The 21,615-nt window shown below is 36.0% G+C and overlaps 1 protein-coding gene and 1 pseudogene across 6 annotated transcripts; one reads left to right on the top strand and one right to left on the bottom strand.

Moving 5' to 3' along the window:
- Nucleotides 844–6,064, top strand: LOC107636330 (pentatricopeptide repeat-containing protein At3g51320). 6 transcript variants are annotated; one of them, XM_021121001.1, is made up of 3 exons: nt 844–1,132; nt 3,638–3,864; nt 3,954–6,064. In XM_021121001.1, the coding sequence occupies exons 2-3, from the start codon at nt 3,721–3,723 to the stop codon at nt 5,703–5,705; spliced, it is 1,896 nt and encodes a 631-aa protein (XP_020976660.1). In that variant the 5' UTR covers nt 844–1,132; nt 3,638–3,720; the 3' UTR covers nt 5,706–6,064. The 6 variants fall into 6 exon arrangements, with proteins under 6 accessions (XP_020976660.1, XP_020976661.1, XP_020976662.1 ...); XM_021121002.1 differs by having other exon boundaries at nt 3,626–3,864; XM_021121003.1 differs by having other exon boundaries at nt 3,592–3,864.
- Nucleotides 10,510–16,535, bottom strand: LOC107639209 (annotated as a pseudogene).

Below are 21,615 nucleotides of genomic sequence, written 5' to 3'. Positions count from 1 at the left end.
AAATATTTTATTATGAATATTCTAGATTAAAATTGAATTTTAATATTTAAATTAATAGAATAATTATAGATGCAACCTAATTCAGTCAGCTAAATGTTAGATCATAGACTAAATAATTTCTTAAGTATGTTATATATAACCTAATAATTTGATTGAAATCATCTCCAATGATCTACTATTATCTCCTTTCTTTCTTTTCTCTTCCTTTTCTCTCCTTTCTAAATTCTTTACCTTTTTTCTGTTATAACTCTAATATTTATTTTCATGGCATAAAGACTATTTTTTGTCCGAACATGTAAAAATCAAGTAGATCCGTTCTAGACAATAGTTTGGTCTGATAGAAAACTCTCTTTGATAGCAAAACTCAATAAAGAGAACGTCATTGGACCCAAAAAAGTCATAACATTTTTTTTTTGTTTGTAAACGGCCGGTTTATTTAGTGCAAAAAATTTCTAGAAAAATGAAAATCAATGTTCTGAAAATTAGACTGGATTGACCAATTCAACTGAGTTAATCGAAAATTAGTCTTCTAATTGATCCGGTTGATATTTAAAATCGACCTGCAAAAACCGAAAAAAAATCGAATGTACCAATAGTTAACTGGTGAACCGACAAAATCGGACAGATTTTTTGGGTTATCGGTTCGCATTTATATATAAAAGAAAAAAACCCACAGAACCCACCCCTACCCATTTCTCTCTCTCACTCTCTGAAGACCATGGTTCTGAAAATTAGACCGAATCGACCGGTCGAACCGATTCAACCAGAAACCGACGAAAAAAATAGTCCCATCTGCTGNGCCGTTTTGGATTTTAAAAAAAAAAAATAAAAATGTCACTCCCGGTCACTCTCTTCCCATTCGCGAGTCTCACCCCTCATCTGAAGCCCAAAAATCAAAATTACCGAACCAAAACCCTAGCTTCCTCCTCAACGGTTCTGCCGCAGTGCCGCCACCGTCCGTGTTGTCGGCGCCGTCCGTGGCTTCCTCTTTCCCCCTATCCCGAACCCAAGCCCTCTCTTGTAGGCTATAGCTCGGCACGTCGTCCCCATCCTCCGGCTTCTCTGTTCGAGGCTTGGAGCAGCTCGCCGTCGTGTCGCCGCTCGCCGCTCGCCGTCCGTCTCTCCGTCGAAGGTTAGTGGCACTGCTTTCACTTCTTCGGTTCTTCCTTTTATGCTCTGTTGAGTGATTTCTGAATGTGAAATTGCGAATGGATTAATGGAAAGTTGGAATCCAAATCATTATTGAAATTTTGTGCTGCTGCTGTTTTTTTAATTTCTGAAATTTTTGTTGAACTGCTTCTGATTTTATGCTGGTTTAGTGTGGTTACTTTATGCTCTGTTTTGTAATGTTTGTTGCTGGATGGTGATTGTTCTTGATTCTTGGCTCTGTTTAGTCTCTTGTGCTGTTGGTAATGGTGTTTTTGATTGGGTTTATCCTTTGAGAGGTACTGTTAGTGTGGTCTGGTGCTGTGTAGTCTCTGTTTAGTCTCTTGTTGAACTGCCAGTGCTGCTACCTCTGTTGCTGTTTCTGTCGTGCCTTGCCATCTTGTTACCACTGATTTCATCTGCCCTCGTTCTTGTTCTACTTCAAAATCATGCTAAATTTGTTTTGAATATGTTTATAAATAATAAGATTAGACATTGATTTTTCTGATTATGGTTTTGGTCTGTATATGATGTTGTTCAAATTTCATGATTTTGTTACTGGCTCCTGAAAGTTGGATTTATTTTTCTAATATGCTTAACATCAGAAAGATTTGAAAGAGTTTGTTACTCTTTATTAAGAATGTGCTGAAACTTTGTTAAAATTTGGCTGAAAATTTTGTTATAAGTTAGATAAATAGATAGATAGATGGGATATGCCAAACTGAAACTTGAAGGTGGAGAATGTTTCTTATGTCCAGCTGCTTATAGGGAGTGAAAATGGCATGTTACCTCAAAGAGGAATGTTGGCAACCCCAAGAATGGCAAGCCTTAGGAGCTTGATGAGGCTTGTCACCCTTCATTGTCCCTTTTCATGGATGAGATCAAGATTGGATGAAATCAATAACAACAACATTAACAACAAGAGTTCTTTGCCTTCTGATTCAATGATAATTTGGTATCTTGCCCTTGAGACTGGGAATTTCTGGTTACATTATTGGCTGTTGCTGATTTATCATGCTATGATGCTGAGCTTAGCTATGAGTAGATGATTGAATATTTGTTATTGATTTGGTTAATTCAATGAATTTTTTTTTTTTGGTTTTTTGTGACTATCTTAACGAGTTCAATAGTGATATATTGAATGATATTGTTAATAATTATGAAATCAAATGTTAAATTAGATTTTGGTTGATGTAGTACTTTATATTTGGAAGACATTAAAATTTATGTTACACTATAACTATGTTTGAGAGTATTCATTTATAATTTATTTATTATTTTATTATAAAACGGTTTTTCCGGTTAGACCACAGTTGAACCGGTTAGACCAGTAAACCAGTGAACTAGTGACTAGAACGGTTCGATGACCGGTTCGGTTTTCAGAACCTTGCTGAGGACCCATCCCAATCCTAACCCCCTTTCTCACCCGCCGCCTTCTCCATCGGCGAACCACGTCCACCACTGTCTCCCCGCCGCCGTCGCATCTGCTCCAGTCGTCGTCTCTACTGCTCAAGCTCGTCGCAACGCTTCTCGTGTCGCCGCTCGTCTCCGTTGTCTCAGCCCTCGTCTTCTCCTCGACGTCGCTAGAAGTCGTGCTCGGAGCTATTGACGTCGTAGTCTCCATCGTGGTCGTCGTCGGCCCTGAAATTGTCGTCTCTGTCCTTGCGTCAAGTCTGTCTTCGAGCCCCTTCTCTCTCTGTCCGAGGTCACATCCTTCCTCCCTCGCCGTCACTTCCCTTCCTCCCTCGATGCCGGTAAGCACTGCTACTTCAATTTGTGTTGTTGCTGATTTTCTGAGAGAAAGTGTAGCCATTATTTTTGGAAGATAGAAAATTGTAACTCTGAAACTGAGGAAGAAGCTTCAAAGGTTCCACACCCAGAAATACTCTATAGATTACAAGTGGTTTTTTGAAATAATGGTTGATAATTGATTTGAATATTCTGTTGAATTTTGTTGCTGAGTTAATTTTGTTGATGGAGTTGAGTTGGGGTTTATGGTTGATTTGAATGTTGTTGTAATTTTGTTAATTTTGTATTCTCAAGTAAGGGTTGTTGCTGATACGATTTTGAATTTAGTTTGGATGTTGAGTTTGGATTATTTTTTGTTGTTGTTGTTGTATGCTTAGTTTTCTCTGTTTTTGGATTCTGAGTTTTTGCTATTGAATACTTAATTAAAAGTTTGTCGTTAAAATTTGTTGTGATTCTGAATTTTGTTGTTGATGGTTTGAGTTTATGTATAAGTTTGTGTTTTTCATTGTTTTTTATTATTTGATTATTAGAAATTATTGTTAATTTTTTTTATTCTAAATTTTTGTTGATTACTTGATTAGTGATTACTTTATTAGAACTTAAATTTATTTAATAATTTTTTATTTTATAAAAAATATTAAATTTAAATATTTAAAAGTGTATATTAAATTTTTAATAATTTTATTTTATATTTAGTTAAACCGGTTTAACCTCTGAACCGTTGAACCAATTACTCTACCAGTTCATTGATCGGTCTGGTTCTCGCAACTTTGATGAAAACGATATGACAGAGAGAGAAAGAGAGAGAGAGAAAGAGAGAGGAGAATGGCAAGAATAAGCAAAGAGGCGATGGGTCCAGTGGGGAAGAGGCTCTCGGAGGTTTTGGTTTGTCCTCTCTCGAAGCATACCTTGAGGTACTACCAGGAAACCAATTCCCTAATCAGTAATGCCATTCCCGTTTCCTTTCCTGTCAGTTCACTTCTACCTCGCTTTCCTTTCTCAATCATAGCTTTCATCACTTCATTCTCTAATCATCCGCATATTCCGTTTAATTTTAGATAAAAAACGGGATCCCTTGCTTGGTTCCACAAGATGGGAAGATACTCGAGGAAGAAGATGGCAAGGACACAACCACAACAACTCTCTCCCCCTTCAATGCCTTCCACGCGATTCTCCAGAGTGCGTGCCACACCAACCGCCACCTCCTCCAAATTCAGGCACTCCTCACCACCACCGCCCTACTCCGCAACCCTCACATTGCACGCACCCTTCTGAGTCGCGCCTCACACCTATGCGACGTCGCTTACACCCTTTTAATCTTCCATCACTTCAACAACACCTTAGACACGTTTTGCGTCAACACAATGATCCAGGCTTATTCTAACAGCCACGTTCCTCATCAAGCTCTTGCTTTTTTCTTTAATTCTTTGCACAGTGGTTTCTTTCCCAACAGCTACACCTTTGTGCCCCTCATTGGTTCCTGTGCCAAGATGGGTTGCCTTCAATCTGGGAGGAAGTGCCACGGTCAATCCCTGAAGAATGGGGTTGATGGGGTGCTACCGGTTCAGAACTCTTTGATTCACATGTATGGGTGCTGCGGTGATATTGGAGTTGCTAGGGTAGTGTTTGACACAATGTTGAGCAGGGATTTGGTTTCGTGGAACTCGATCATTGATGGATATGTAACGGTTGGTGAATTGAATGCTGCATATGCACTGTTTGATGAAATGCCCGAAAGGAATTTGATTACTTGGAATGTTATGATTGCTGGCCATTTGAAGGCTAGGAACCCTGGCTTTGCCTTGAAGTTGTTCCGGGAGATGGGTAGGTTGGGATTGAAGGGTAATGCTAGGACTATGGTATCTGTGATTACGGCTTGTGGCCGGTCAGCTAGACTCAAGGAAGGAAGATCAGTTCACGCGAGCATCATTAGGACGTTAGCAAGGTTGAGCTTGATTATTGATACGGCTTTGATCGACATGTACTGCAAATGCAAGAGGGTGGATGTAGCACATGTAGTGTTTGAGAGGATGGCAAACAGGAATTTGGTTTCCTGGAATGCGATGATCTTGGGGCACTGCATTCGTGGAAATCCCGAAGATGGACTAAACCTATTTGATTTAATGGTTGGTATGGAGAAGATGAAGCATGAGGTTGAACTTGATAAGATTATAAGTGCAGACAGAAGTCTGGCTAGGTTATCCCCTGACGAAGTAACCTTCATTGGCATTTTGTGTGCCTGCGCTCGTGCAGAGAAGTTAACTGCGGGCAGGTTTTACTTCAAGCAAATGACTGATGTGTTCAATGTGAAGCCCAATTTTGCTCATTTTTGGTGCATGGCGAATCTTCTGGCGAACGTAGGGCTAGTTGATGAGGCAGAAGAATTCCTGAGGAACATCATAAAATTTGATGGAGATATGTCATATGAGTCATTACTATGGGCAAATTTGCTCGGTTTCTGCCATTTCAAAAGAGATGTGGACTTGGGTGAGCGAATTGCAAAACTGGTGATTGACCTGGATCCGAAGAACCTTGCCTGTTACCAGTTCCTCCTTGTCATTTATGTTGTGGCTGATCAACGGGAAAATGTTTCCATGGTGAAAAAGCTGGCGAAGGATAGGCTAGGGGTAATACCTGGAAGCACTCTTGTAGACTTGAAAAATATTGTTCACAATTTCAAGGTGTCAAATAGATGGAGAGAAGGATTCGAAGCAGTCAATAAGATGATGGATGAACTAGCTCATAGATTAGGGTTGGAAATTTTTGAGTCAGGCCAGCCACTAGTAGACCGAAGAGAAAATATTAGCTAGGATGAAGATGAGTGATAAAGCAAACCGTTTGAACAAGTAGCGGTCTATTTCACTTTTTTTTTTCTTTCTTTTAGCTCCGCTCCCTTGATTCTTTTTTGAAATTTTGCCTAGGTGATAGTTTCTCTTGTTTTGGTTCTTCCCGAGTGCACTGTAGTATACCCCTCCCAGCAGTGCATTTCTCTTTAGGCATTCACTTGAATACTAATAGATGATTCCAGTTTTGGATTGAGTTACTATATGTATAACTCGAGCTTGTAATATGGTCAAGCACTGCATACCAATATGGATTTTTCTGCTAAGCTGTTACAGTAGGATTAATTAATGAAATGGATTAGCCAATGATGCTAGAATTACGAATTTATTCAATGCGTTGATACTTTAGTTAAAGACTGTAGCCATCAGATGACTGAACTTGGGAGATTGCAATACCGATGCAAAGTGAGAGATGAAGTATGGTTATGTTTAGAAATTCTTTAGATTGATTTAAAAAGAATATCTCGTTATAAAATGCAATGTCAATTGGCAAGGGAAGAGACAAAATAATACGGATGTTCACCTTATATTTTATGGAACCCAGGACAAGATGAAATTAAAGAAAGTGACTTATTTTACCTTAATTTAATTGTTTTATGCAACAGTTAAGGGAATTATTTTATCTCTTTTGTTCACATTCAAATTTTTCAAGCTCAAACAAATTTCATTTATCAAAATTGAAAAAAATAGCTACAAAGTTTAAAAGTTTTTATATCTAGTAGTTTTAAAATTCTAATTTATAAGTTCACTAAAATAAAATGGGTGAAATCATAGTTGGATCTAAAATAATAAAAGTAAAATAAAATAAATATAAATATAAAATAAATCTTAAAATAAATATTAATAAATTGATGCATATTTGATTCAACTTGATTAATGAGAACGGTTTTAATGCAATTTGAAAATAGAAAGCATTTAATACAACTTGAAAATAGTTAGACGATTGGTTTTTCACAATCGTTAATTACTGTCTTGGTTAATTTTTAATGCATATCTTGAACAAATAGTTTAGTCATTTCTACAAAACTTTCTTTTTAATTATTTTAGATATTGCTATTGTGGGCAAATTACTTAAATGAAATAAACTAGGAAAATGTTTATTCAATTGCAACAATATATATTTGGTTACTTGTATGTCCTGAAACATATTTATATAAACCGTGGAACCCTCTCACATTTTAGCGTTTACACATAAACCGTAGTATCCTACCACGGTTTATGAAGAGAGAATAATAAACATAAACCGTGGTACCCTCCCACGGTTTATGAAGAAGAGACATACACGTATAAACCGTGGTACCTACCCAGGGTTTATGAAGAAGAGTGGTTCACATATAACATGTACTCCTCATCATACTTGTAATATTAATATGAATAAATATAATTTTAAAAAAATAGTATAAACATACAACTTGAGTATATATATTCTTTATCAGTAATTGAAATTTCACATTTTTTATTTCTCATCTTTGTTTTATATTTTCTCTAATAATAATAATAATAATAATAATAATAACAATAATAATAACACATATAGACAAACAATTTAGTATAATAGAAGTGCTAATAGGTTCCCTCTCTTATTTACTTTTATTTTCCATTTTTAAAGATAATGCCAACAAACATATATTCCTATATTTTTTAAATTAAACATATGGGAAAGTATGAGGAGCCAATGGAATATTTATACAATGCGTACAATGGATGTTTAAGGAGTATTAGACATATAACCATTAGTGTTACCTTTTTTCATTAGCTGAAGCTTTTGGGATGAGTGGTATCATGATATGGTATTAGAGTTCTAGATCCAAAAGGTCAAGAGTTCGATTCTTGCTGAACCCCAATATCAATTTAAACTTTTGGGAGGATGTTTATAAAAAAATATTGATACGACCAAGATAGTATAACTAACCTCTTCGTCGATATAACATACAAAAAATATATTTTTAAATAATACATATATATATATATAATCAAATATTTTATATTTTTTAAGTATTAACGTGAGAATGTTACTTTAATATTTTTTTACATTGTACTCTTATTCAAATAAATAGTTAGTATCCATGGCTAAAAGCCCATTAAGAAAACGCAGAAGTTAAAAATTGTTACTTCTTGTAAACGTGGTTTTGGTAGCAGAATTACTTTTGCGTTTATGAGAAAAAAAATTTGCCAAACCAAAAATTGAAGCTTTCAAGAAGTCTAAACGTGCTTCTTCCCTTTCAACGGATTTCCCAAACACACCCCAAATACCCTAAAACTCCCAACAATGAAATCCCCCAAAGGTTCCGCGGATTGCGTATATAATTATATATACATGTAGGGGTGGCAACGGGGTGGGTAGGCGCGGGTTTTTGCTCTACCCGACCCTGCCCCGCCCGCCCCGCCCCGCCAAAGATCCCGCCCCGTTAAAACCCGCCCCGAGCGGGTAGGGACGGGGTGGGTACCCGCGGGTTCGGGTAGTGTTGCCACCCCTATATACATGTGCCCATAAATCGTGGGAGGGTACCACGGTTTATGCCCAAACATCCTTCTTCATAAACCGTGGGTGGGTAGCACAATTTATGCCCCCATTGTGGCTTCCATAATCTGTGGTAGGTTCACACGGTTTCCTTATTTGATGATTTCTTTATAAACTATGGTAGCTTACCACGGTTTGTATATATTTTCTAAAACGTGAGAGAGTTCCATGGTTTATATAAATATGTTTCAGGATTGCCCTGCTATTATAATTAGACCAATTGGTATATGGATTTTTTTGTCTCACATAGTTCGTATCAAAAGATTTAACGAAGGGGAATAAACGTGCCTTCTTCAACTCCTTAGCGTTGAGGAATACAAGGTGATAGAATACAACGAAAGGATCCCTTCATTAGTCAATACTCAATAGCAATGATGCATGGGCATTGACACGGACACGGGACACGACACGACACTGGACACGCCGACATGCAAATTTTAAAATCTTACAGGGACACGCATATATATAAAATATAAAGTATTATTTAAATAAATCGTAATGATTTTTTGATATTTTATTGATATTAAATATAAATTAAATTTTTTAATTATTTTTAATGTCTTATTTTAATTATATCAAATATTTAAAATATTTTTTTATTTTAATAAATAATAGTATATACTATATCTAAATTTATTTTAAGAATATATGTTAAGAATAAGACTGGACACACTGACACGTGATGATATTTAAGTGTGTCCAAGTGTGTTCGAAGAAAAAATTTTTATTTTTTATTAAGACACGGTTGGACATAGCAGACACGGGTGTCAAACGAGTTTCAATAAGTATCATATCTGAAATGTGTCCGACACGCCGTGCTTCATAGCTCAATAGTCAATAGCATTCGGATCCCTTTTATTACATATAATACTTCTACAATCACTTGCCAGTTGCCACTCGGTTGTTCTTCCAAAGATGCTGCAAATGTATAATAAGAATACAGCGGTGCCCAAACACCACGAAAGAACAACCAACAAAGTAGAGGAACAGAGAAATCAAACTTATTTGAAATACTTAGACGGCGCTAATAGCTCCAGTCACCATAAGTGATTAAGATCGAGCTTTTTATAAAACCCGGGGAGTACATTAAAATACGAATGAATCCTCAACATAATTTAAGTTCAATCTACTAATAAAAATTAATAATTTAATCGACTTATTTAATATCATAAAATTAGATTTTAATAGTTAAAATATTCTTTGAATTAAGCTCTACAATCAAGCAAAATAATTAATCAAATCTAACCAAATTGTTATAATCGTTTTTCACATCATGCGCTCCTTCCTTTTCCTTCTCCTACCTCTGCTACTTTTTTTTTCTTTCTACTTTTTTTTCATCTTTCTTTTTTATTATTGTCATCACCACAACCTTCAGCTCATCCTCCTCCTCCTCCTCTTTCTTTTTTCATTTGAATTTTTTCGAACTCCTCCTTCTTTTTCCTCCTTTTTCGTCATCATTATTATCAACATCGTTTTCGTTATTGTGATCAAATTACTTATTAATAATGACGACATATAAGCAGTTCAAAACAAGTATAGACCAAGTGTCCCTTATTTAAATCCAGAATGCACCGAAATTATTTAATGATGACAACACACAAATAAACTTCTACTCTTTGTTCATTATCATCATCTTTTTTTATTCATCTTCTTCTTGTTTTACCTTCTTATGATTCTTCTTGTTTTATCATCTTAACAAAAATAAAAGAAGTACATAACACTATAAAATCATTAGAAAGAGGAAGAGAAAAAAAAAGCAACAAAAATAGCAATAAAAGAACAACAATAGAAAATAAACATGCAAAGAAAAAAAAATGGGAAGAAAAAAAAAAGAGAAACGCAATAATGTTTATATTAGTAGGAATAGTTGAAGTGGGTAACAAAATCGTCGGTAACGCATATAAGTACCTAAACAAAATCCATAGTCAGAGCCGCCTTTAGCAGCTAGCACATAAATTACTGGTAGGCGATCCCTATAACCATGCAGCTGCCACATTGGCAATTTGGCATGACTAACACAAACAGCCTTCGATGATTATTTTTTTTTGTGACTACCTTCGATGATTATTTAACAGCGCAAACGAACATTAAACATATGTCACCACTTTGTGTTGAAAATTAGAAACCAGATGTTGGCAATGATTGGATTATCAATAAGTAGAATCAACCAGAATTCACCATTTAAATATTTACTTACATTCAAAACGTGCCCTAAGGTTCATTAACGAAGATACATCTGATCCGTGAACCTCAACGTAAATAGTCAGAAAGATAGAAGGCAAACAACCATAAGCATAGGATCAATGCACATGGCAGATCTTTGACAAGCAAAACAAAAGCATAGGCATAGATCTATGTTGAAAGACGATGTTAAAAAGCTTAACAAATCATTCAAATGCCCATTGGTTTTCCCGACGAACTTCCTCCTCTTCCTCCGGAGTGAAGTCATTCTTGATGTTGAAGGTCTTACGAATTTCCTCGGGAGTCTTCCCCTTTGATCATGTCTGCCACGGTCTGGCATGTGAGGTCCAGCACGCTCTTGATGTTCAAGTAGTTCGCAGCCTGAAAAGAACAAATGTTACAAGTTACAACACAATGCAATTGCAAAAAACTAAAACACCGAAAAACATATCTCATATGCATACTTAGTAAAACCAATCAAAACATTGAAGCAGGGAAAAATGCAATAACAATAAGCAATTCTGTTTGTGAATACAAACCACCAAATACTAACAAGAATCTATCTATATTTATATCTATATCTATATAGGAATTGATGAAACAACAATTAATGCACTAAAATTTGTGGCTATTATGCACAAAAATTCATGTAGTGTGAAAAGCAGTGTTCAAAACAATATATAGTACCTATACATCAATGCAATTTTTAACATAGTTGTAGCTTTTGAAGCAAAAATCAACAACTGAAATCACAGTCTCTTATACAGACAATTAAATATAGACACAAGCTATGTCTTCTAACCCTACAAGATAAGAAAAATAACGAACCCTATTCAGATCAGAATCAACCATGACCACAAAAAAAAAGAACATTCAATATCTCAAGAAACTCATACCACAGAGAAAGGTTCACAATGCTCAACACTATATATCATCGATAATCATAACAAGAAATTAAAATTTGAAAATAAAGTAAAGCAACATCGACACAACAAAAAAAAACTAGACAATTCCACAATTGCAAACCAGAAACCCTAATAGCCTGTTTGGACACCTTTAAATGATGGAATTAGAATTCAATTCTATCAAAAAATGAATTCCTAAAGAAATGGAATTCAATTCCATAGTTTGGAACAACTAACTCATTTAATGAGATAGAATTGAATTCCATTGTTTGGAATGCCTTGTTGATGAATTACATTATTTTTCTAAGACATTTTACCCCTCAATAAATATTAAGTATAATTTTATTTATCAATTAAATTAGATAATATAATTATATAAATCACTTATAAATAAAATTGGTCTAAAACAACCTCACCAATTAGATCCATCTCACCCATGAAATCATGATAGGTAAAATTTTTTTTAAAATGAGAAATTTAAATTATTTTTTTAAAAAAAATCAACATCTCATAACTTTTTCATTTTTTTGCTATAATCTTATTTGTGTGTGATTATGACACTCATTTGATATGATCATGTTTTTGTTAAAAAACAATAAAATTAAAAATGAGATAACCCCATAAGCCATAAACATAATAAAGTTTAATTTAAAACAAAATACTCATAATCCATATCAATAAATCAACCTCACATGACCCTCATAAAAGTTTTGAGTTTTCATCATGCTAAACATAACATAAAAGTCTAAATAGTAGAGATTTCATCATACTAACTATAACATAAAAAAGGAACATTAGTTTAAATCTAAAAACATTGCCACAAATTTCTAAAACTCAAAATCCATTTTTTCCCTCAACCATTCAAGACGAAGCTCTTCCGGTAAGCCAAAAAATACTCCAAGAAGAGTAGGATAAGTAACAAGCCATTCAAGAGCTTCACAAAATGAGCGGCCCTGCAAACCTAATTTAGTTAAAGCTTCCCTCATATAAGATGTCTTCCAAACTTCAGGATGCGAACTTATGATAGCATTTGCAATATCTTTCATTGCCATAGTCATGTCTTTCATATCTTGGGAATACTCGTCTATTATTGCCACTTTTCTTTTTTTTACCTTTAGCAGATGAGGTATTAGACACCGATGGAATAGATGATGGTGGAGCTTGTGAGGTTGGGCTTGCTGGCATACTTTCATAATCAAAGGGATTAAAATTCTCCAAATGCACCTCATTGTTTGCTTGCATTTCATCAATGTCATCAATATTAACGTGTGTATCTTCCTTTTCCCATCTTCTCACTTTTTGTTTACCGGTCTCAACCCGCATTCCATTTGCTATATCTTTATCATAAATCTTTTTAAGAATTTTCAAGTGATAAAGATGTTTTCCTCTAATAGCTTTAAACTTAGGATTTGCCTATACAAAAATCAATAAAATAATTCATATCAAAATATCAAATAAAATAAATAATATTAATATTAAAATAGACAAATATATATATATATATATATAAAGAAAATATACATACCGAGCATAAAGATTTTCACACATCAGGTGTAGCTTCAAATGTTTTGGTTGTATCATTCCATCCTACCCCGCTCTTTTGATTAATTTCTTTTGCTAAAACCATTTGTTTCTTGAGAGTCTTCAAACGATTTAGAACTTTACTCTTATTAATGCCCACAGAAAATTTCTCATTAATTTCCTCCACCACCTTTCTATAAGATTCAGCCGAAAAAGCTCTATCTTCCTTTTGACCTTTATTCTTTTGCTCCTTAAGAACTTCAAGCATTAAGCCATCCATTTCCATGGTCCATTTAAAGTAGGTATCACACTCATTTTTTCCTTCAACATCACTAACTTTTTCGGAATCCATATCACAACCTATTGTTATATCACAAGTAAAAAAAGTAGAAGTACAATTATCACAATAAATCTAAATTAAAATAATAAATAACAATTTATTAAACAAATACATTACATAAAATTGAAGTACTTAACTTATTTCACAAATAACAGGAGTATATGATATATGTAAATCTAACTAATACATAAACTCATGTTCAATTCAAAGCAACCAGAATAAACAAATGTTCACACGTACACAAAATAATAAGAAATTAATGTTGTCTACGAATATAATCATTCCACATTTCCGCGGCTATAGTATCCCTCAAAATCTCTCCCCTTCGTCCATCTTCCCCTCTAGCAATGTTTTCACGACTTGCTCTATCTTCAGGTACATTATTCATTAGATCTCTATCAACTTGTGCAATAATTTCTTCATCAGGATCAAAATCCATTAAGAAATTATGCAAAATACAACAAGCTATGATGATTGTGTCTACATTATATCTAGACATCTCTGACAGGATTGGAAATCTATTCTTCAAGACACCAAAAGCTCTTTCAATTGCATTGCGCAATGAAGAATGTCTTAAGTTAAACAACTCTTTTGGATTTTCAGGAGGATGTCGAGAATATTCCCTTAAATAATATCGAGTACTTCGATATGGAGTGATGAACCCCGACCTCAACATATAACCAGCATCAGCTAGGTAAAATTTACCTAAAACAAATTGTAAAATACATATGTAAATATTATAAGCTTTTTAAAAACATACAATAACAACAAATTTATATTTAGAAAAATGACAAAATACCTTGAGGAACATTTAGATTATCTTCATTAATAATTGCATTTTCTAAAATTCTTGAATCTGAAGCGGAGCCCTCCCACCCAGGTAAGACATAAGTAAATTTCAAATCAAATGTGCAAGCTGCCAATACATTCATGGTAGGAAAACCTTTTCTTCCTCTATACCTTGACACATCTTCTTTAGGAACCTTAACTCAGATATGTGTTCCATCCAAAGCACCAATAGAATTCTAAAGTTTCAACATAAATTAATAGTTACGACCATGTGTTAGTACAAAAATTTATTAAAAAGTTTACATTTATACAAAAATATACCTTGAAGTAAGGATAAAATTAAATCTTCCTCCACTATTGAATATTTCGGGTGGGACAGTTGAGCCGTTCACTTGAACTAAAAATTGATCCTCTAAGGTTATTATAGCTCTAAGGACTTGGTGAAAATGTCGACTAATAGTCTCAGTAAACCGACGAAAGAAAAAACCTTCTGCCCGAGTACTTGAATGACCACTTAAAATATGTAAAAACTTTGCCACTTGCTCTTCAACAATACTATATTGGTTATCTCTAAAAAGCCATCGTTGACGAAGTATTGCAACTAATCTAGTGAAAGCATCATAACTCATATGTATTATAGAACGTGAGTTATAATGTGTTTCTAATTGAGCAATCAATTCTCGACGTATTTGTTCTCTACTATGATGTTGAGATTGGGTGATTGATCTTTCAATACAAGAAATTTGCCGAATCATATATCGCATACAAGCCAAATAGCCCGCAAAAGTGACTATGGCTAAAATTGCATTTATTTCAGATTCTATCATATTAGATACCTACATAATATCAAAGTAATAAAGAAACGGTATGTTGATGATAATAAAGAAACGGAATGACATTGCATTGGATAGGAAAATGATACATGTTTAAAGAAAGAAACTTAGTTTCCTCTTATACCTAAAAGAACCATCGCATGAAAGGGATGACATCACAATCACAAACCCATACAAAAGCCTTGAAAATTAATTAATAGTAAAAGGCTCAAAACAAAATAGCCATTCCATCCAAATTTGTAATCCATGTGTCAAAATATCTTTCATCGAGAACGGTTCTTTTAACATGGGAGCAACAAAATAATCTATAATGAAATAGCCTGTGATTTACATAAAACAATATACCACACTATAACAATCACCAAACAGTAGTAACAAAACCAATTATACATGAGAACCGCGGGATAAAAATAAAATCATAAGTTGTTGTGGGTATGAGCATGAAGAAGTGATCAGTCATCAAATAGATTGGAATCGCGTGCTCAAAATAAAAACAAAGATCGAAGATTATGACCATCAGCAACAACAAGCCAAAAAATCATGACAATTTATGGAACTAGAAATCAAATTAGACATTTCATCAAACAGATTGTGCACATTAAACAAATACACAAATCTAGAGTATAGGTAACAAATTTTTGCCAAAGTAATCAACATTCCCCTACCTCTAATTCCAGCTCCTAGCAATTGACAGAGTGAAGAGTTTGCGTTGCTCGAAGAGGAAGGCTTCACGGCACTGCAACAAAGAGCTTGCACCTTGTCAGAGAATGGTGAAAGTAGCGAACAACCCTGACGAACACGAACAGGGCTTCACGGTGTGCAGCTTCAATCCTCCAACAAATAAGCAAAATAGGGTTTAAGAAAGTGAAGGGATTATGGAATATTATAATTTAGACAGGGGTATTTTTAATATTGCACAGTTTAAGTGAGATTTAGGTGAGAATTGATTTTGAAATCGGACCAAAGTAGGTCTGATTTGTAAATGGGGGTAAAATGAGAATTGGAATTCTCACCGGAATTCAACTTCATGTTTTTTTTCTATTCCAAAGCAAGGAATAGAATTCAATTCATCTATGATTTCAAATCAGATGCATTCCAAATAGGCTGTAAATAACCATAATAATTGCATAACCACAAATAGATACAAGTCCAGAAATGGAGAAAACGGAAAAAAAAACCAAGAAATCAGCATAGCAAAAAATTAAACAACGAAAAAGATAAAGAAATAGAAATAGAACAGACCAGGATGAGATCGAAGAGGGTGGCTTGGTCAACCTTGACGAAATCTGCGTCCCAGGTCTTGAGGTCTTCCTCGTTGGGCCTCTCTTCGGCGTTTGCAGCCTCGACGTGCTTTTTGCAGTACTCGATGACCTTCGCAAGGATCTTGCTTGTGACGTTGGGAAGAGGGATGCCGCTGTCAGCGCAATTGTCCTCGATCATGTGCTTGATCGTCTGCGATTCCAGCGCCACCGCCTCGTCCACCTCGAACGCCTCACCGTCCGAGCTCTTGAGGGTGATCTTCCTCATCGACGACATGATTCAAATGATATCAGAGATTGATCCTTTTTTCTCTTTCTCGTTCCCTTTCGCTGTGAAAAGGTAAAATCCCTAACCGTAGCTTTTCATTTTTGTTTTCGGCCCCTTATCTCTGATTCTCGATGAAAATCAAGGGATGGGGCTGGGCTTTGGTTTTATAGAGCGGAACTAGAAGCATCTATCTTGTGACGTTTGGGTTATCCAATGCATCATGCTGTGTTACAAAGGGTGAGAGAGAGAGAGGGAGAGAAAATGTTCGCGTGTATTCAACATGTATGAAATGATATAGGAAAGGAAAATGATCATGTTGTTAAGAGTACTTTTGTCTTATAGTGAATCATGAAATGACTAAAGTGTTTATTATTGTACAAATGTATTGACGTAATTAATCTATGGAACTGAACTTGGTTGAGTTAATACTCAAATTCGTCCCTGAAAGATACCTCTATCTCCATATTAGTCCCCGAAAGATAAAGTTAATCAAAAGAGTCCTTGAAAGATACACGACTGAATCAGGTTCGTCCTTCCATCAATTCGCTTGATGACTTGGCTAACATCTGCTGATGTGTGACGTTAACTGCCACGCTGGCAGAGAAGGAAAACGATGCGGTTTTGAGTGAATGCCCTGATAGTCATGATTCGGCGTCATTTTATGGGTAGAGTAGATTCAAAACGTTGCAGACTCTCACCCCATTCCATAAAAACTATCTCCATGTTTGGCTCCAAAATGTTTCGTCTCCCTCAAGCCATGCCCTAACCCCTTCACCTTGCATTCGAATGTCGCCATCCACGTTTGTCATTGTTGGTTGACGATCAAAGCAGAGTAGGTGTTGCTACTGAGAACAGAGGTCGTCGGCTCTGTTAGCAACATTGATTATAGAAGAAGCAATTGTGACGGTTAGAGGTAAGCATTAAAGTTTTTTTCATTTTTTTTAGTCAGTTTGTGGCCTGATGACTTAGGGGTGGCGTTCTGTATGTCTAGTAGATAGTCACACTTGTCCAAGAAGGAGGAAAAACAGTGCTGCAACCCAAACTAGAACCCTGAGTAAACTAGTACCTAAGCTTAGAAAACACCCTACCATGAAGCATCGAAAGGTTTATGACTGGTTTGTTAGAAAGTGCAACGTCTATCTCAATAGCACATGCATTACAAGAGCTTTGAAAGCTGCTAGAAAAATAGTGGAGGGTGATGAGATAGCTCAATATGGGTTGGTGTGGGCCAATGAGTTGCTGACTAGTAACCCCGGCTCCACAATTCAAGTATCTGTTATCCCCATGCCTGAGAGTCCTCCCCTGTTTGATCGTTTCTATGTTTGTCTTGATGACTGCAAGAGGAGGTTTAAGGCAGGTTGCAGACCCTTAATTGGTCTTGATGGAGCGTTTCTGAAGACACTACATGGGGGTCAAATTTTAACAGCTTGTTGACAGGATGCTAACATTCACATATTTGTGATTGCTTATGCCATTGTCAGTGTCAAAAACAAAGACAACTGGAAGTGGTTCCTTGAGTTACTGCACAACGACCTGGGAGACTACAGGGAGAACAAATAGTGCTTCATTTCAGACATGCAGAAGGTGAAAATGTTATTGACTCACGACATGAAACTAGTAGGACTCTTTTGATTTAATGAATAACACTGAAGGACGAATTTGATTTAATGAAGTTATCTGAGGGACGAATTTGATTCAACATCTTTTTGTGTCTTTGTTTACTTGCAGGGTTTAATACTAGCTGTTCAGGAAGTGTTTTCTAGGGTACACCATCGATTCTACGTTTGGCATTTATGGCGCAATTTCTCAAAACAATGGTCAAGCACTGCACTGAAAGATTTGGTTTGGGAATGTGCTCGGTCGAGGACAACAGTTGAGTTCAATCGAAACATGAATAGAGTGAAGCTAATCAATCAAAAAGCCTGGGAATATCTCGACAAATGGCCTAAGGATGCATGGACAAAGGTGCACTTTAGTGAACTGCCAAAGGTGGATAACATCTGCAACAATGCTTGCGAGTCTTTCAATGCGAAAATCAAGCATGACAGGGGCAAGCCCATTCTCACATTAGCTGAGGAAGTTAGAAGAATCATCATGAAGAGTATTGTTGACAATCAGAAGAAGCTACAGAACTATCAAGGGATTCTCCCCCCTGTTCAGCAGAGTAGACTTGAAGCCATGACAACGTTGTCTAGCCACTGGGCTCCTCAATGGTCCGGTGATGAAAAATAACTCTATGAAGTTCATGGCTGGCCGACCAATATGGTGGTTGACCTGGGAAAGCACACATGCAGCTGTCGCTTTTGGCAACTCACAGGTAACAAATTCAACAGTTACTTATTGTCATCTACTTTCATGCACGATCTTCAAATAATGATTGATTTGTCTTTGTAAGGGATGCCGTGTAAGCATTCAATATCGGCCATACAGGATAAGAATGACAAACGCGCTGAAGACTATTGTCATGACTGGTTGAAGATGGAAGCGTACAGGAAGACTTATTGCTTCAATGTCAATCCAGTGAAAGGATAGGATCTGTGGGAAAAAAACTCCACACCCAGATCCCGTCCCACCACCATTTAAGGCCAAGCCTAGAAGACCAACGAAGAAAATGAGAAGGGACAAAGAGGAACAACCTACTGGGTCAAAGACAAAGATGAAGAGGAAGTATAACCCTATCAGATGCATGTATTGTAGTGAGATAGGACACAACAAGCGAAGCTGTGCACAGAAGAAAGCTACGGAAGCTGAGGAGCATGCCAGGCAGCTGCAGCTGCAACTAGCTGTGGTTGCCCCTGCTGCAGATGGGGCTGACCCTGAAGTAAGCACTGTCCCAGCTAAACATAATCCAGCTCCAGCAGATATAGCTCCATCACCAACACAGCCTCCAATAGTAATTGACATTAGCCAATCTGAAAGCATACCACCAACCCAAGAAACACAACAGGTAATCTGCCATATGTGATTTCTTTTAAACATTTGTGATTTCTTTTAAACATATGTCATTTCTTTTATAATATAAATCTAAATCTACATCTACCATTAAATTATGTAGGAACAAGTCACAGCTAGGCCACCCAAGTTAAAGGTCATTAAAGGAAAAGCCAGACTTCAGTCCTCTCCTAAACCTACTGTAGCCGCACCAGTCGCTATCTCTGCTGAGACAATCAAGGGGACTAGTTCAGCCATTGCTAAAAAGCTGGCCAACTTTATGACATTTGTTCCTACTCCAGGCTTCAAGCCCCCAAGAAAGACTGATAAATGACTTTGATTGGTGTTGATCTGTATTCTGGTTGAATTTGTTTTTGTGTAAGGATACTTTATGTTTTTTGGCACAGGGCAATTGAAGTTCCATTATCAACATTTTGGTTATCTATGTAATTGAAAGTTGTTCTGCCCTTTTATTTTGGTCTAGCATACTTTTTAGGTTTGTATCCTCATGTAAAACCTTATGACTTTACTGTGGTTTGTATCCTCATGTAAAACCTTTTTATTTTGGTCCTTAAGACAATGTGACATCTAGCCTTCTATGGCAACTCAATGTTTAAGAGTACTTTGACTACTGATTATGTTCATTCCTTAGTACATCTTACTGTAATAACCATTCGAATTGGTTTGGAACATTTGAATTGGATTGTGTTGTCTTAATCTTAAAAAACCAAATGCAACATCTATTCTCATTCAATGGATTCATCTCATTACAGCATGACATATCAACAGAATTTGTTTTACTTGGAACTAGATAACAAACAACAAACGATCACATTAACGACTACTACCACAAACAGGAAAACTATTAACATTTTCAATGCTTTTACTTCAGCTTCCAAGCTGCCCAGTCTCCATGCCACCTTCAACCTCCATTCATCATAGTCACTTTCAACCTGTAGCTTAGCCCCATAATCTTTCTTTGTTCCACCTTTGCCCACCACTTCATAATCATCATCGTCAACCCACTTAAAGTAATTGCAGTGACTGCCCTTCTGCAAATTCAAAAATCAGAAAACAAAAATTTGAATAAAACCCCAAAACATAAAACAACATGGAAAACCTTTAACTTCTTACACAACATAGAATGATAATGAAAATTGGCTTTGGCTTTGGCGCTTGAGAATACCGGAGAAGATAAAGTGTCTGCTCTGGCTTTGCCTCAACAACGGAGTTCCCACAGCTAGTTACCGGTTTCAAAGAGGTATTTCTACTTCTGATTTTTGTCAGAGATGTTATCTTGCTCTAGAGGATATTAACCACTGCTTTAGGACTTGCCAAAAAGCTCGTCAGATTTAGATTAGCTTAAATTTGGGAATGACCGCTGAGGACTCTAATTTGGATTTTGTGTCTTGGATTCGTTCTAACCTCAACAAAAATGAGTTTCTCTTTGCAGCGGCCTTTTGGTGGATTTGGAGGGATAGGAACAATGACATCTTCCACCAAGATGATCCATGGAGTAAGGAGAAAATTGTTCACTTAGTTAAACATGCTGCTCGAGATTTCTCTAATGTTGTTATCAACCAAAAACATATTATTCCTTCTTCTTTGAAATATAACTGGGAACCACCTCCAATGAATGTCTGTAAAGTGAACTGCGATGCAAGCGTTTTTGAAAATGAGCAATTAGCTGGCTTTGGATGTATTATTAGAGACAACATGGAAATTTGGATAAAAGGTTGTTCTGCCAGTATACCTCTTTCTAGTGTTCTCTGTTGTGAGATTCATGCTATTTGGAGAGGGCTTGTTATGCCTTGAGATTGCGAGTGCAAAGATGTCATATGTGAAACTGATAATCTTGATGCGTTTCTTCTTGTTTCGCGAGGCACAACCAGCATGATTAGGAATGACTCTGATCTGCTTGACAAAATCAAAGAGATGCTCCAGCGCAATTGGACTGCTACTTTAGTGCTCATCCACCAAAAAGCAAATAGAGCGGCTGATTTAATGGCTAAGATTGCTGTTTTAAACAAGCAGGTGTATCTAGAATGGTTACTGCCTCCTAATAATTTAGACATTATTATTAGAGAGGAGTACTACTCTTTTTCTTAGGTCTTTTTTCTTTGTGTTATGTTCAGTCACCAAAAAAAATTTTATCGGGCTGATGATTTTTTTTATCACAACACCCAATCTTTTTTGGACTCACAATATATTACATACCAAATGTTTTTTAGACTCCCAAAAAAAGTCTAGCAATCTAATCATCATTATTAATAAAATCAAATGACATCTAATTAATTGTTCTCTTCTATCAATTTTTGGACACTGAAAG

The sequence above is a fragment of the Arachis ipaensis genome, chromosome B04 (assembly GCF_000816755.2).
Source record: "Arachis ipaensis cultivar K30076 chromosome B04, Araip1.1, whole genome shotgun sequence".
Lineage (NCBI taxonomy): Eukaryota > Viridiplantae > Streptophyta > Magnoliopsida > Fabales > Fabaceae > Arachis > Arachis ipaensis.
Note: the sequence above shows the minus strand (reverse complement) of the source record. Positions and strands in the feature narration are given on the sequence as shown.

Bases quoted from the DNA above. Each gene is read 5' to 3' on its own strand.
- LOC107636330 (XM_021121001.1), top strand. From the start codon at position 3,721: ATGGCAAGAATAAGCAAAGAGGCGATGGGTCCAGTGGGGAAGAGGCTC. The intron at 3,865-3,953 runs GTCAGTTCACTT...GTTTAATTTTAG, and splicing joins CCATTCCCGTTTCCTTTCCT to ATAAAAAACGGGATCCCTTG.